General features: G+C 44.8%; 1 protein-coding gene across 1 annotated transcript in view; it reads right to left on the bottom strand.

Moving 5' to 3' along the window:
• Positions 1-17658, bottom strand: part of LOC119387124 (uncharacterized) — a 58044-nt gene that overhangs the window by 37354 nt on the left and 3032 nt on the right. Inside the window, exons 3-7 of the mRNA XM_049414130.1 lie at positions 17512-17548; positions 15717-15982; positions 15575-15613; positions 3808-4082; positions 2491-2805 (exon numbers count right to left, since the gene is read on the bottom strand). Coding sequence (XP_049270087.1) covers positions 2491-2805; positions 3808-4082; positions 15575-15613; positions 15717-15982; positions 17512-17548 — 932 coding nt within the window. The remainder of the gene's footprint in view (positions 1-2490; positions 2806-3807; positions 4083-15574; positions 15614-15716; positions 15983-17511; positions 17549-17658) is intronic.

The following is a 17658-nucleotide window of genomic DNA, read 5'->3' as shown; positions in this document are numbered from 1 at the left end:
CGGAGTGAGCCGCGAACACGGGCAGAGCGTACTTAACCCTTTGACACGCTATGTACGCGATTGTGTACACCGCTTATTTTTGCTATTTGTATCAACTAGGGGCAACGAAAGAGCGAGATATATCGAGCCTTGGATAAATTGAACCCCCTGCATAATATTTTTGTCTTCATTGAACTTCATTCCGAAGTGTACTGTTGCATATGATCATTTTGCTGAAGGCACCACCACGTTCGGCGAGTCGTTCGGCGTGCCGCTCCCTGCGAGCCATGATAAAGTATAATTTTTCTTTGCTCAAAGCACACATAACCAAAAAATGAATTTATGTTCGTCATACAGTCATGTTACGCCATACCAATTTTGGTGCATATTCGATTAACCAAGCGACCAGGAGAGCACGAAGTCGTAGGCGGCTAGATAGATAGATAGATAGATAGATAGATAGATAGATAGATAGATAGATAGATAGATAGATAGATAGATAGCTAGATAGATAGATAGATAGATAGATTAAGGATAGATAGATAGATAGAATAGATAGATAGATAGATAGATAGATAGATAGATAGATAGATAGTAGATAGATAGATAGATAGATAGTATAGATAGATAGATAGATAGATAGATAGATAGATAGTAGATAGATAGATAGATAGATAGATAGATAGATAGATAGCTAGGATAGATAGATAGATAGATAGATAGATAGATAGAAGATAGATAGATAGTAGATAGATAGATAGATAGATAGATAGATAGATAGCTAGATAGATAGATAGATAGATGATAATAGATAGATAGATAGATAGCTAGCTAGATAGTAGATAGATAGATAGATAGATAGCAGATAGATAGATAGATAGATAGATAGATAGATAGATAGATAGATAGATAGATAGATAGATAGATAGATAGATAGATAGATAGATAGATAGATAGATAGATAGATACGGTCAAAGTCGCAGAAGTTCGCTAAGAAATGCTTCGCATTTAAAAAATGAACTTGCACTATATTACTACCCTGAGATTTCAACCTCTTTATGCCAAGACAGAGCATCAATGACGTCACGATAAATAGATATTTAACTGCAACTTAATTAGGATTAGTTACTATAACCAACATAAATTAACATATTATGATATTATTTTTGTTGTAATAGACTATTGAGTGCCTTGAAATAACGTTATATCGATTTGATACATTTACCGACCAATTCTCATAGGTGGCGTCTAAACAGGTTAAGTCATTTTCCAAGGACATATGCCTGTATAGCAAATTATTGATAGCGCGTTATAAAAACTTTGCTCAGAACATGAATCTTGCCAGTCGTTGGTGAGGATACAACGAAAACGAGTAGGAACCTGTGCTCCAGTTCATGTATGCCGGCCTAACTAACATCCGGGCTAGCTGCTTAAGATTACGCGTATTTTGGGGTAACAATGTATGAATGTCGCTGTCTTTATTGTCTTTTTTTTAAATGCCTGTCCGCTTTTCGATGTTACTCACGATGTACTACTTGGACCATCAGTGCGCGTCCACCAGACGTTAGGCATCCACCAGACAGATGTTAGGCGTGATTGCCACGAATCTCAACGACACTGCCTCGCGAATCACCGCAATGCGGTTCTGCACACACTGCGTGCGTGCACTCTGTTCTTACACCTTGATGATTGCCTGCTCCCGGGAGGTTGTGCTGCTCGGCATGGCCAGGCCCATCGAGCCCTACTATACTTTCTTAAACAATACCGATTTGGCCTCGCGTTTATAGACATTTTTCCATGTGCCTACTTATTTCTGTGTACGTCTGTGTTTTTGTCTTTTTCGTTCCTCTTCTTCCCAATATCTTTATTTCCTCTGTTTCCCCCTACCCTGAAGGAGCAGGCAGGCGTTGTGCCTCTTTAGGTAGCAGTTGTCAGCCTGTAGTCGTATTTTCTATGTATTCAAGCCAAGTAATAACAATAATAATAATAATAATAATAATAATAATAATAATAATAATAATAATAATAATAATAATAATAATAATAATAATAATAATAATAATCTCACTGAGACGCAGACGTTGAAAGCGAGAATCGAACCAACGACTTCACAGCACGAGTTAGGCACGCTAACTTTTCATTTCTTCTACTCTTATTTTTTTCTTTACCTTGTCTATTAATACCCCTTTCCCCCACCCCAAGTGCCAACCAAGCGAGTGCGTGGTTAACCTCCCAGCCTTTGCACCTCGTCTCTCCCTCTGTCATACTCATCAGCATAGAGCAGCCACCACGCCACCGTGCTGTTTTCCTCCATCGTTGGCGCGAGCTGCATAACCATACTACCATAACCGTACACCACTAGGTTCCCTCCTCTCCGTTCGCCGCTACAGCACCGAAAGCGTATCTCACACCCGGTGCGGTGTCCACCCACACACCCACACCCACACCCACACACACACACACACACACACACACACACACACACACACACACACACACACACACACACACCTGTAATCTTTGAGCGCGGCCGACGAGGAGGAAGAGGAGGAGGCGATCCTGGATCCCGTGTAAAACTTGAGCCGGTCCAGTACCCGGCCCAGCTCCTGGCGCGTCACGGCGTGCAGCGCCTTCTCGTCACGCAGCGTCGCCTCCGCCGAGCAGCACGCCTGCGCAACCGAGAGAGGCCGGCCGGCCGGCCGGCTTAAAACCAACGTAGTTGAGAAACTGTGTCGCGTGCGCACGCCCACACTCTCCCGCGCCGCCGACGTAACGGCGACGATGCCGGAGACCAGCCACCGAATTGACGAGCGTTGTTTGCGCCAACTGCACGCTCGCTCGCGCAAATGATGAGAGCCCCCTTGATGGGCACCAACGAGCTACCGCCGACCTGTTGCTGCCGTTGGACGGTCATCCTCATTCCTCACTGGCCCGTGAGGGTGCGAGCTTTAAAAACTGGAAACGAAGACGCTCGCAAAAGAACTTCCCAGTCCAAGATGTTCAATTTTTTTGCAAATGCATTTCTTCAGATTAAAAAAACAAGCTTCTTTATTGTTTTGTTTTCTTGAGGTCAAAGGTGGACGCTAGGCATCTGTGCGCGTCACAATGTCCGTCAGTGATGACTCGTTTCTCGGTGGCGGGAATCGTATATCGTTTTATAATGCTCCTATTTCGAATGGAAGCGTCGGGTGCTTACACCTTATCCGTGATGATCCTTCTCTGTTCATCAATGCCTTATTCGTGCAAATAAGGACAACACATAAGGACGTCGTCCCTCACTGTTAGTCACCACATTGTGACATAATTATCTCAAGACGCACCAGAAATTGAGGTGGTCTGTCTATATCATAGAAGTGATTTGTGTGGAAAAGGTGTGAGCGTGCGGGTTCGCCATTTATTTTCCTCTTAAGGACTCAAAAGCGTTACATAAAGGAAGGCATTAAAATGTTTCTTTGATTACCCAGAGAAATAAACATGGAATAAAAACAATAGTAAAGCAAAGAAAAGAACAGTTCGATAACGCGTGTGCATTACAGTAGTCAAATGTTGTGACATTGCGGCAACGCTGTTATCACGGACCGTCATGCTGCTGTTATGACTATTCCTCACCTATTACACAGCATTACTGCAGCGCGTTCGAGAGAGTGAGAAATAGACGAAAAGGAAACGCAGGGAAGCGTGTTCGAGAAATTCTCGAACAATATATGTTCCAGAGCCAACAAACGCACAGCAGCAATGATGATCGAAATCAAAGCTCATATGAGCACTGACTTTTTCTTTCACGGTGAACAGAATGATCACGCTACTACGGCTATACAACGTGCGTACAATACACGGGAACTCGCCTGCTGAAGCGAGCGGATCTGCGCTTCGTAGCTTCGCAGCTTCAGTCCCGCCTCTCTTCGGCTGGCCTCCAAGCGTTGAACAGCGTCCTCCATGAGGGCGCATTGTACACACTCGGAGCATTGTAGCCGCTGGGCGAATGCCAGGGCCGCGGGGACATCGCCGCTGCCGCCCGTCCGCTGGTCCTGGCCCCGTGCTGACGGTGGAGGCAGCGGAGAGCCCTCGGTCATCGAAGACAACTCAGAACTGTCGTTCTTGCTCTGCAAAGGAGCATGAAAGTATGCTCTGTGATGCCTCCATTTAACTTGCTTGTAGTAACTTGCGTAGTTTTGGGAAAAGTGGTTTTTGACACATAGTCTTACACCGGTGTCACACGGTCATTTTGATCGCGATCGGGCCTGGCCCCGATCGAATTTCACGATTGCAATAGGCTCCCTATGCAAGCTGCAAAAGGGAGCCAATCACTGTTGAGAAATTTGTTACTGATCGCGCTCTATCGCGATCAGCAGGGCACCGTGCGACACCGGTATTATACAAATCGAGTAGTAATTTTTACGATTGATATAAAATGGTGTTCACGTCCTAGTAGTCGTATCTTTAGCATTTAAACAACGAACTGAGCATCAGGAACAAACAAGCAGAGAGAGAGAGAGAGAGAGAAGCAAGGAATGACAAGGAGGTTAACCAGACGCACGTCCGGTTTGATACCGGTAACGTCTCATCATCCGTGTCAAGTGTAGCCTGCTTGCTTACGTAAACGCATGTTTTATAAATGTGTCCCGCGGAGACAGTAAAATCATCGTACTTCTGCATCGCTTTTTCCTTAGTAGCGGGCAGTCGACATATTAAAATATCTTTAAACTGTTCGAAAAATATTTGTATTTATGGATATAGCAATCTTCGATTCGAAATCCGAAAATTTCGAATATTCAGACTACAAGTTCAAAGTCAATGCTCTTGAATCTACCCATCTCATCAAAATACGAAGCTAGCTTTTTTTTCCTGTACGTTTTTTTTTCAAAACATCAAAATCTGTGTGCTACAAGAGCGTTGCGCGTAATGAAAGTGTGTTCAAGCTGAAGATGAATTCAAGGCATGTGCTGGGCATTGCATTTGACGTGTTCGAGGAACACACGGATCGCATGCAGACGTCTGTGTGCTGTAACTGCAGTTATTCTGTCGTGCAGTGTATGTGCTTGAGATACTGAAGTCAACCGAAATATATCACTGATGTGTACAGTCATGGACAATTGAAATACGAGCAAGTTAGGGCCAACTAAAGCACGATAGAGCGGTGGCTTAGGTTAGGTGCTGATTTAGCATCGACATATTTACGCAGCGCAAAAAGGAACACAGGCGCCGTGTTGTGTCCTCTCATCTGTCCTCGTTCATTTTTCGCTGTGTAAATATGTCGATGCTAATTAAAACACGTTCTTTTGTTGTTTACTCCGGCACGCTCAAAGTAGCATGACTTTTGTTTTGCACACACAGTGTGGGGTCCAAACAATCGTTTGCAACAGTATCATGATTGTTGCGAGATAGTTTTCTCAGGTTATCGCTTGCGGGAGTTGTTCCCCTCAGCGATTTGGAGGCGAAACCTTAGGTTTCTATATCGAAGGTCACCTTGGAGAGCCGTTGACTTTGACGTGACAAGCGCCGTGACGAAAACATTTCTCCGCGAATGCGTGCAGAAAGAGCCGTGAGCCGGTGAAAAAAAAAGAAGAAGAAAGCGTATGCTTTCTTTGAAGCGCTGTTTCGTTGTTTGACATGCGGTCCCCCTGACAGCTGCATCGTGAGACCTCCTCCTGTACTTACAATGATTCACATAAAGTCTTTCATAACAAAATGCTCATTAGATATCATCCTCAACAAATTTAATAAGGGCTTTTCCGGGGTGCTGACATTGGCAGCGGCGCCGTATGCCTAAATACTTTCGTAATTAAAAATGACCGATCCCGTTTCCAGTAATTGCTGTCTGCACATTTGCGAAACGATGTGTTCCTAAACGTAGCGAATACAAATTTTAGCCGCGAGAGCTTGCATAATTATGAAATTACGTGTGTCGTTTTATAATTATGATAATTACAGTCCACTTCAGGGAACACTTTGCTGTTGTTTTTTATGTTGTATGCACCGCAGTTATTGCAATTAAAGAAGTCTGAATATTTGTCAACCAAAAGTGTCTCTGTTCATTGCTCTCACGAAACAAAAAAACAACAACAAAGAAATAAAGCAAAGTGAGAGGCATTAACGTAATGACCAAGCATTCCTCAGACATTGCTAAGTCAACTTGAGCCACGCTATTGCATACTTTGAAAATTGGTTCAAAATTACAACATTAATTCAATCAACAGCACGCTCGCTCTTACAGCGTACCTCTTCGCAATTAGTGATGGAGAAATTACAGTTACGCATATACATACTATGCCTGCAGCTTCATGACTGAAAGCAAACGGGCACCTTTCTAAATATTTTTGTACAGCCGACCGATTACTGCCATTCGCTGCCCAGTATTCACAGTGCCATTCGACGCGGTTGTGCCTCGGTATTGTGTTGCTGAACTGCAGCCGTGGGTTTGGTTCCGGACTAAGCGGTCGCACTTACATCCGAGCGAAATGTGAAAACGCTGGTATGCTTAGATTGAGATGCACGGTAAAGAAATCCACGCGGTCATATTAAAAAAACTCACAGGGTCCCTTATGCACTTATATAAGACGACTGGAAGGCGAAAGCCATTTTCTTCTTTTTCTGACGTTACTCGAAATCAGGGTGGAAAATATGTGAGGGGGGTGGGTTGCATTATGCAACGAAGAAAATGAAATATTGTGCATAAAGGCACCGCTGCAAATCCCGCTTGATTTTATCTGTGCGGTGTACTTTTCCCGTACTTCCGCCACGCTCAGGTTTCGCACAGAAAACCGAAGTTTCATGCGGACTTGTATCACGGTAAGGAGTCATACTAAAAGAAGAGAGCCCATATATCTTGCAACTTACGTCGATAAAGACAGAGAAAAAGAAAAAGCTCTTTAAAAAGTTTTACTTGCAATGATAACGCTGCTCCATGCTCTAGTGAAACGCAGCTTGGTTACTTTATTCCGGAAAATGTTTTCATCAAAGATTACGTCCCTGCACCTCGACACAAAGAATATATACAGAAAGATTTACTAACGTGCATCTGTGCACATGCATACATTTCGTTGGTTATCTCGTAATGCCGGTTATCGTAAGTGCCGCATAAAGATAATACACCAGACTTCGAGAAAGTCATGAAAATGGTGTTTATCAAACATTCACTTTCTCTACTTTCTTTTTTTTTTTTGCTGAAATTTGCTTGGGTTCCTTGCGAAATAGAAGTGCGGTGTCCATTACAGTTTTTGCTGCAAAATGGTAACAACGCAACACGAGGCGAAGAAACAAGGACAGGAATGGCGACCATATTTATTTGAATAAGACAGGTTCCCTTTAATAGAGCACAGCCACGTGCGCAAAGACATGTGCGCTGAATAAACAGACATAACCACGTGCTTATGTAATCATGGCTTCAAAGAATTGTAATTCCGCTCTGCGCAGTGTCAGTGAAGTATCGCTGATACAGGCATCAGGCATAGACAAAGTGGGCCTCCATTAATTCTCGTACTGCGGTATTCTTGCTTTTTCCAAGTATGCGGAAATTGGTAAGATCCGGCCCACACACGCAGGATTCATAGCGCACAGGTAAATGCGCACTAATCTTATTTTTGATCGAAAGGCTTGGGTTGCACTGTTACAATTTCGCAGGATATGAACCAACTAGCCCAGCAACGTGTTGTGATAATTTATAGTTTTCTTGTGGTGCAGATGTGTTTCATATGCTTATCGCACAGCGTTTGTTTCGTCGGAGTCCTTATAGCGTTGACAGATATATAGGCTGGAGTAGAAACACAGAGCGAGATGTGCTTCCGTCTAAAAAATCAACGTTTTGCTGGGCGAGACAGGTGGAGCGCCTTAGGGATTCGAGGTTCCCGGAGCACGCGCACTTGGCCTTCCTTGGAGAAAGGCTTTACCAGAAAATGAAGAAGGAAACGAGAGGGTCACAAAAGCGTTCGGTAAACGACAGCAGTCCTTTTGTTTGTATTCCGTACCTTCATCGGGTGTCTCATCGGTTGAAAAAGGTAGGGGCCAGGTATGGGTGTAATGTGGTTTTTTCAGGTGGAAGGAAGCTTGGCCAGCTTTGCCCGGCGGTGCATATGAAGTTACAGAGGCAAGGTCGGGAGAACTACAGGTGCGACGTCAAGCACCGAGAAAAGTTAGTTGACTGTGGTAAGAAAGTGGTCTACAACATACCTTTGTCCTGTGGGAAAAGCTATGTCGGGCAGACAGAGCGCTGCTTAAATAATAGGTTATTTAACCACAGAGCCTCTTTGAATGGGCCACCATGTTCGAACCTTTCGCTTCATTGCAGGGACTGCGGCTGCGCGCCCAGGCTGACGGAAGCAAGTGTGCTAGCAAGATTTAACGGAAAAACGGAGCGAGAAATTGAGGAAGCGTTCTGTATCTACAGATGTGGTGAAGCATGTGTCGCGAAGCCACCGATAGTGTTGCACCCTATCGAAATAGATTACTTGAGTGCTAGCCACTAAAACTCGTTTTTATTCTTTCATCACGTGTCTTGTTCATTGTGTATATGTATGTGAATGTTCTTCAATAAATTTCAGTTGATAGTCTGCGCTGTGTATGTCACCACTTCACTTTGTCCGTGTTATTTTGCGCTAAGTGTAATAATAACCTCTTGAAGCATTCCATATTTAATTGGTTCAGGATGATAAGAGCCTCACTCCATACATTCAATACGACCTGACATCATAAAGTAGACAGCCACTGACGTTGCAACGGGAGAATACTTAAAAATTGTTTCGTCACAATTCGTTTAATATGAACGATTTTGAACTTTACATGCAAAAACGAGCATGTAGAATCAATAGACAGCGAGTAGTTAGTCCTCAACACTGAAAATAGGCGCTTACTTCATTATCTTGGCGTAAACTTTCTTGTGCTGAGCGCATAAGTGAACGCCATTATTTGGTGGCAAAGAGCCACACTTCTGCTCGCGTTCACTAATGCGGCATTTGTGTCCTAACCCTTTGGCAGTTTTTGTGTCATCGTGGGGTCCCGCCACGGTGACTCAGACCACACACAGCTCCACACGAATTTACACGATAAATTCCCGAGCAACGGTGACGGCATACAAGAACGCTTGTGTGTTTAGATTTAGGCGCATATTATAGAATCGCATTACTGAAATAATCAGGTACATTAGTCCAACCCCCCCATTCCCCCGACTCCCTACACATTAGAGCACTGCACGGGCCCGGGCCGACCCGAAAGCCCGGGCCCGTCCCGGCCCGGCCGGCCCGCAGGCCGGGCCGGGCCGTCCGAAGCGTTTTCTGGCGGGCCCGGGCTGGGCTCAGGCTTGAATGTGCGGGCCTGGGCCGGGCCCGGGCTTGACGCTGCGGGCCGGGCAGGACTCGGGCCCGCTCATTAAAAGGCCTGTAAGTCGGGCCTTCGAGCACATGCGAACATTATGCCTTGCATGGTCTAAGGCATTCTGTGCCAATTAGCTTGATTATATAATTATATTGTACATGGCGATAACGTTTCCGTGACGACGTTAGAATATGAACGATTTATATCTCATCTTCTTTTTGTGGCTGTTCACCATATATAACGGTAACGTTTTTTATCGCGCTGCAGCAAATTATTATTCATGAGCTTCTTTTAAAAAAATGTGTAATTAATATTTCCAACGCGAGTGTACAAAACAGCATTAAAGAAAATGTCCCGGGTTTGCTTCTATCCGCTTTTTCATGTTAGTTGTACACTTCTTTAAATAAATTTTGATGCTATGTTTTATTTTCACTATACTGTTATTGTAATGACTTGCCTTGTGCATATAAGCAACATTTCATTTATATTCCTTGGTATTACGTGCTAAGACCACGGTATGATTACTAGGTGCGCCGTAGTGGAGACCGGATTAATTTCGACCACCTGGAATTCTTTAACGTGCACCTAAAGATAAGTACACGGGTGTTCTTGCATTTCGCCCCCATCGAAATGCGGCCGCCATGGTCGTAGGAATTTAGCTAAACAGCTTAAGCTCTGAGCTACCACCGCGGCAAAGCATCACTTCGATGCATGTACACGCCGGATTTTCTGTCCGATTACGCACTACAAAGCGCAAGGCATCATTAACAATCATCATCAACAAATAATATCCTCTAGCGGGCCCGGGCCGGGCCTGATCATGAACACGCGCGCCCTGGATAAGTTTAGTAATGATAAGTAATGATAAGTAGCCGGGCTCGGGCTGGGTTCGTTCATGTACGCCCTGGCCCGGGCCGGGCCGGGCCGAAAAATCAGGCCCGTGCAGTGCTCTACTACACACCTACTTCTCAGTGGAGCCTTCACAACCTGATGTGCCGTTTTGTTAAGATCCATAATTTGAGTTGTTCCTAATCGTTCAAAAATTGTCCGGTTATCTAGATGCTATTCTAGACATCAGTACGTGATTATCTAATGGAAACCTCGATTTTTACATTGTCCAGGTTGGATCCTTGGCCCTAGCTTTCCTTTTCACTTGAACCGGTATTCATTTCATCATACACTGACTTTAGTTTTTTCTGAATAGCGACGACAGCGATGCACACAACTACGCGCGCAATGCTGCCGATTGTCAACTTTCATAGTCAACACTGACAACCACATTGTTCCTGCTGACTTATGGATGTACCATATGTATTGCTAAGTCCTAGTCGCCCTCGCATATGCAGTGTAGCATTCCAGCGGTCATCTTCAGACCAGCAAATATATCTGCCTTCCAATAAAAGAGCCTTCTGTCTATACAGCAAGACTGAAATCTTTTTCTATCTAGTAAAAAACAGTAGCTTGATTTCACGCCCGCGCGTTTCGATTTGACTGCATAACAAAGTCCGGAATAGCGGTCCCACAGAAAACGTTTCCACGGCTCGGTTCTATATTTCATTACAGTAAACATGTAGCAATGTTGTCCACGGAAAGACATAAGCTTCGTTGAGACATCTAAGTTAAAGTAAGTTCACCGAGAAGCGTTGCCACTGGCTCACCTTCTGCAGCACGACACCGGGGTATGACAGATGCACATCCACAACGCACAACACGTGTGACCGTTAGCCCGCGCAATCCAGTTAGGACGGTTGTGCGCTACGGCTCGCGTGATACAGCACGACCTTGAGAAATAAAAGTGGGGCAGCCGCTACTATATTTATTCGTGTGGACCGCAGCGCGGCGAGCCAGCGCTACCATCCACCCCCGCTTGGAGTGCTCACGTGGCTCATTACGTCACGGGGACTGCATTCTCTCTCTCGCCGAAACGTCCGTCAAGTTGGCTGATTTTACGGGCTGGAGAAGACAATGTACGCACCGTTCCCTTTCTTTTTTTCTTTTTAAAAAGAGAGAGCGCGGAGTACAAAACAATGTATTCGTTCACGGCTCCTTGCTCTCGCACTCGTCTCGCACTCTTCCTATTCAGCGCAACCGTAACGTGTTACTGAACCTCGTGGAAACTCGAGCGTTGACATGAGGTGTCACTAAACATTCTCACTGGTAGTTCCCAACACGTGTGGCTTGGGGCGTTGAGAAAGCAAAAAAAAAAAAAGCCAACTCCCCTTTTTTTGAAACAAATAACACGCGAAGCCATTCTGGGTTCAGTTGTCTCTCCAAGGATTGCCTAAGACTGGCAGCATCTCTTACAACGACTTGTAACTTTTTTATGTGAAGCACTGAACATAAAGTTTGACTCTATGCTTGTATTGTGTGTGCTTGGCAGTATGTTTGAGTGGAGTGTGTTATTGTCGCAAGCGCATGTCATGTGCTAATCGTTTCCTTTATTATGACATTAAGCTAGAGCAACATGCCAGGCAAGCCACGAGATAGATATTTCGAGATATTGTCGATTAGCCTCCTCCTAAGCCTTTGGCAATAAAATGAAATGCGCGAACAAACCTTTATTTATTTATTTATTTATTTATTTATTTATTTATTTATTTATTTATTTATTTATTTATTTATTTATTTATTGACTGATTGATTGATTGATTGGTTGATTGATTGATTGATTGATTGATTGATTGATTGATTGATTGATTGATTGATTGATTGATTAACGTACTGACTAAACCATTTAATGCGGTCAGGCAGTGGTCGAGTAATCCCTAGCTTATTGTTTTCATTCCTGTCCTAATTGCTATACTATCTTAAGTGAGATCGAGAAGAATGAAGCGACAGAGAATGAAAGCGTAAGTGGGAAAGGGTAAGAGTCACCCACAAGTGTCATAACTTCGAGCACATGCTCATCCCGAAGAAGACCATTGCTCACCTGGTAGTCGGAGTCACTTCGACTGCTTTGCTGACTAGGGTTGCTGTCGACAGATGTCGACTCAGAACCGATGTGAACTGTAAGAAATGTCAGTGGTATATACGGTGGCCACTCATTAATTACATAATCAATCTTGCTACTGACTTTTAGCTAGTGCCAGCTAATAAAAGCGCGCGTTAAGTAAGACGGGTTAAAACGTTTTGGTAAATATATTTCTGAGACGTATTTTTACGTCATAATTGAGAGACTTTCGCAGTACAACACACACACACACACACACACATAATATATATATATATATATATATATATATATATATATATATATATATATATATATATATATATATATATATATATATATATATATATATATATATCTATATATCTTCCACTCAAAAGAGCGAGAGCACACCGACTAGCAGTATTATTCTGGATACGAAGTTTTTTAAACTGAATCGCCTCAGTAGTACTGTAGATTAAGTTGGATAAAAGTGAAGTTAAGTCTATGTACACTTGCGGTGGCTGCCACAGCATAGTCTTTCGTCGTTTTCTAGCCTTTAAAGCTGACCTAATGAACCAAATAAGTTAACTGTACGTTACATTAAAAAAAAAAGACATAGGCGAGGTAGGCAACTCATTTTTTGACACACGCAATGTGAACGCATTTAAGACGATTTTTAATGAGAAGCGCGTCTGAGGCTACTGGCGCCTTTTCAGATGCTGTCCCATGCACCGAAATCATCGTATTTTCGTTTATACCGGAATTAAAGCAGAAATGATTGCTCAGTATAGCAGAGGATAGATAACGCTTCAAAATTTGTACGTAAAAAGAAATCCGTATCGCGACAGCGAAGACTGACTTACTAGGTATCTTGGATTGTTAATTTACGAAGAAAAGAAATATTAATGGATGAAACGTAAATATTTATGAGTTAGTCTTCTGACGTCATAGCGAAAATAGGATCAGTCAATGTTCCTCAGGATCCGCCATTCATGCAATAATCTCTGTCGTCAGGTTAGGACGCCTAACCATAAAACACAGCTACATGGCTTATACGCGTTTTTTTCTTTCTTTTTTCTTTTTTGCGTGAGGCTATGATGAACCAGCTGTTTATAATGATTGCTGTATCCATGCAGCTTATTGAATACTTACCTATTGACCGTTGTCCGGAACAGGTAAGAATGACGATATTCTGAAACGAAAAAAAAAAGAAAAAAAGTCTGAAATTCAAGTACTGTAGTAATCAACGAAAATGCAGCTACAAATTACGTACGCCTACTCAGCATATACATTATATTAGTTTTCGTAGCACGAAAGAGTTGATTATTTCTAATACTTCTTTTTCGTGGTGAGGCTTAAAATTCCCCTTGACAATCCGGAACGAGATCGAGAGTTCGATCGATCATTTTTGTTGAACATGATTCCGCGCTTGGCGATTCTCAATCTATTCGCCATCGGGATGTTTTTCTTGTTTTTTTTCAGCCATAACTTAATCGAATGAGCATTCAGCTAAGTACCTTAAGAAGCACCTCAACAAGGACAACATGATGCGCACTGACTGCGACAAACATTGATAAATGATGCATTATTCTTATTTTTCTTTCGCTTTCCCAGCGCCAGCTGGCAGCCGGTAAAGCAAGCCACCTGTACGCTTTCTCGCGGCCGCGCTGTACTCATGCATCGCATTCTTCTCTAAAGGCGAAATTGTGCACCTCAGAACAAGTTTTTTAAAAGTAATAGCAGAAATGATGTCGAGGATGGAGCACGAGATTTGGGTGAAAAAGATCCCATTGCTGCGGGCTCCGCGACAGCCGTGCAAGTGGGCAAAGAATACGAGCTTCTTGGCAAGAGCTCCCCCGAGAAGCGAAACGAGTTTGCGAGTCGCAAACGACAGGCTCGTCGAAAGGCGAGCCGAAGCCAGAAAGGACGAGAGCACGCGAAATTGCCGGAACGAATGGACTGAAGGAAACACTGACGCCGTTTCGCCATAAAGCGAGAAAAGAATTATGTCACCGAGCGCAGTGCCGATTTCAAGTTAGGAATTGCCATTCAATTCTTTGTGCGAGGAAATGGCCGGCTATCATCGGGCATCGCGAAGTTGCAATTATTTGCGCAGGGAGCACTTGGGAGAACGGAGACTGCGTGATAAGGCATCTGAAAGGTTTGCATGCGCGTGTGTGCACATGCTTGTTGCCATGCTCGCATGCGCGCGTGTACACGTGTGTGGGTGTGTGTGTGTGTGCTTGTATTGGCACGTGGCAATTCAGTGAGTCACTGCATTGCTTTATTACACATTGCATCAACCTTGACTGTAATTCAAGTGAATCTGTTCACATGCTCGGCAGCAAATACGCCTTTGCACAACTGTAGCCTTTGCTTTCACCGAAGAAGTAATTTCCCTGAACGCCTGCATTTCAAGGTGAGTCATTGCTTCAGGGCCGAGCGTTTCCGCCCGAGCGAGCAGATCGCAGATGAAACAAATGGTACAGTGCCCTAGCTATCAGATTATTCGAGGTGTGATGTCCACCGAGACCGTAGCAGGCCTAACTTGGGAGTACCTCCTACATGGGCAGCGAGAGTGCTGTGTTGCAGAACCTACTGTCTCACTGGGCCATCAGGCTGGGCCTGCCATTACTAAAGTGTTGGGCGAATCTTTCTTCTTTGTATCTTCGAAGTTGCATTGTGCCATTCGTGCAGTTCTGGTTTCCTCTGGCCTGTCTGCTCTTGTGGGCTTTCTTCGCAATGTTCTCGCTACTCAGCCTCTCGCTTCCCTTAGGAATTAGAAGGAGTGCTTGCCCCGTTCGTCCTTTCCGGGACGCTCCTTGCATTTCCTGGCACCAACTATATAGGCCAGTAGTCTTATAACCTTTTGTAAGGGCACTTTATATATTATGTTTGCGTAATAGCTTTCTTTTTCTTCCTCAGGAAAGCTGCCGCCTTTATTAATTCCTCCAAGTCTAACGTCCTTTTTTACGTTGTTTATTACGAAAGCACACTTGTAGTCTTCAGAAGACCAAAAGCTGGCGCGTGTGTCTGTTGAGGTGTAGTATCGACTGAAAGCCCATCGGAAACAGACGGAATTACATCGACAATAAAGCAATGTGGGTGGAAGTAGCTCTCAAAAGGAAGCGCGGCCGGCCCTTGAAGTAGACTGAGTTTTGCGCTTTGAAGGTGCCTCTCGACGAGAAGGAAAGAACGACCAAAATTAGCGAGCGGAAAAAGGTTATATGTCAGCGGTCTCGTAAAATATGACCTACATGGCAGGAAATGAAGCCTACCCAAATTCACTCCAACTTTTCCTTTTTTTTTTTCTTCATATCCGCTTCTGGTGTCTGTTATGACTTGGCACATGCTTACCGGTACGGAGTCTCCGCTCGACGACGACTGATTGTCCTCCTGCGAGGACGTGTTGGCGTAATTTGAGTCCACGGAGGAACAGTTACTGGGGCTACGTCGGTGCACGTGGGTGGGGTGTTGTGGTGCATTCCGCGGTGATCACCGTCGTCGGCGACGACTCCGTCGCGGGAGGCTGGAACAGGTGGCCACCGGTCGAGGTCGCGTGCCGGCGTCCCTTGATGGGCTCGACGCGCGCCCAGATGACGTCGTCGCGCCACTGCAACGGACGGATGACGCGACCGGGCAGCGCGAAGTGAACCGTCTTCTTCTTGGATGAGCGGCATCCGAGCGCCGCCGCTGATGAGCTCATCAGCGGCTCGAGAAGCGCGCTGCTCGGAACTGTCAGCCACACCCGCACCTCGTCGTCGCCTGCGTGGAGAGCACGCTCCAGTGAGAAAAGCAATCTCCCAGAAGAAAAAAGAATCGTGACAACAAACAACTGTATAAACGAAACAAACCAAGGCTATTTAACGTAATAACCAGACGTTTACTGGCCAGAGGAACAATTGCGCAATATTTGACTCCATTTGAGAGGCTCCCCGCGTACAGTCCGACGCTGAACCACGGCAACATTGCGTTCACTCGGAGGCACACGCACGAGCTGTGGCCGCAGCATCGCTCTCGAGAATGAAACGCACATGCTTTTGTCGTTTTCGGAATACGCATACGCCCTGTGCTTTCTTATCAGAACGACAATACAACTCTCTTTTTGGCGCCTATTGCGCAGCGTAGACCGTCATGGAACACCGCTTCTTTAGCTTCTTAATGATTCGCTCTTTTTTCTTTGCTTCCTTTTTTCCTCCTTTTGTACGTGTGTGCGTTGTAATAAGTTTTGGCCAAGGTTGCCTTTGGTGGCTAGTTTGCGCCAAATTAGGTACCTTACGGCATTGTCTTGCTATGAAAACTTAGGTTGGCTGCACGGCTACAAATATGACGGACGCCGTAATGGAGGACTCCGGAAATTTTGACTAACTCGTGTTCTTTAACGTGCACCAAAATCTAAGTACGCGGGCCTCAAGCATTCCCCACCTCCATCGGAATGCGGCCACCACGGCCGGGATTCGATCCCGCGACCATCAGGTGTGCAGTCGAGCATCATGGCCACTAGGCCACCATGGCGGGTAATTCTATTTTTGGCGCATTACTATCCATCTGTCTAATTATCTGCAGATAGAAAAGCAAGGAAATCAAAAGAATAACGATTGTTTCCAAACTTTTCTGTCGTGTTGGCCTATGCGCCAACAGGGCTTTGGCTGCGTTTACATTCTGAGCATGCGCAGTGTGGTGCATGCAATGCTCACGCTAAAGCTAAATCATTGCTTTTTTCTTTCGCCCATACTAAAACGACCTAGTATTGCTCATTCATTGCGGGAAGATACAGAGAATAACATTATCACTTTATACTGGTAACATATGGTCATTACAACAGTGAAGTCAAGTTTCACTTATCGCCGTGTAATATATCACAGCGATATATTACATTAGAGCTGATACGTCCATGTGACATAACGAATTTCAAAGTGCTTTGATCCGTCGCGGCACCCCAACTGACATGTACAGTCAAAGCTTTGGTAAAGTACACCACTCTCGTGGACTCGGAACGCGCGTCATTGAAAATTACGCTGTTATCGCCAATCTTCTTGCTTGACCCGTTTCGTGTCTTACGATAATATTGGTCAATAATATCGTTTTCGTGTTTTATCGCATGTATATTGCTGGAGGCACAGGCTCTTCGTATGCGCGAATACTGCATGTTGGTTTGCTCCGCAAGCATGTGGTCGCGTGTAGCAGCCCATGCACATCTCTTCCCCGCCATTGCGGGTCACCTAGCTCCCCTTCCGGATGTGTGCAGAGCACAGTGTTTGCAGCCGTCAACCGCCGTTCGCCTGCGGCCTTACCGAACGCTGGTCTGCGGCTCACGTGCTTTGCATCCTCCTGAAAATGTGTTAGTTGGTGCGGTCATCCGTCATTTGTTACGTGACATCCGGTCTCAAGCACGTGGCGTCCAGTGACGTTCCGGTGGCCGGGAGGATTGCGTGGTGCCC

This window comes from Rhipicephalus sanguineus, chromosome 3 (assembly GCF_013339695.2).
Source record: "Rhipicephalus sanguineus isolate Rsan-2018 chromosome 3, BIME_Rsan_1.4, whole genome shotgun sequence".
NCBI classification, from domain to species: Eukaryota; Metazoa; Arthropoda; class Arachnida; order Ixodida; family Ixodidae; genus Rhipicephalus; species Rhipicephalus sanguineus.
The sequence above is the reverse complement of the archived record's forward strand: the minus strand, read 5'-3'. Positions and strand labels throughout refer to the sequence as shown.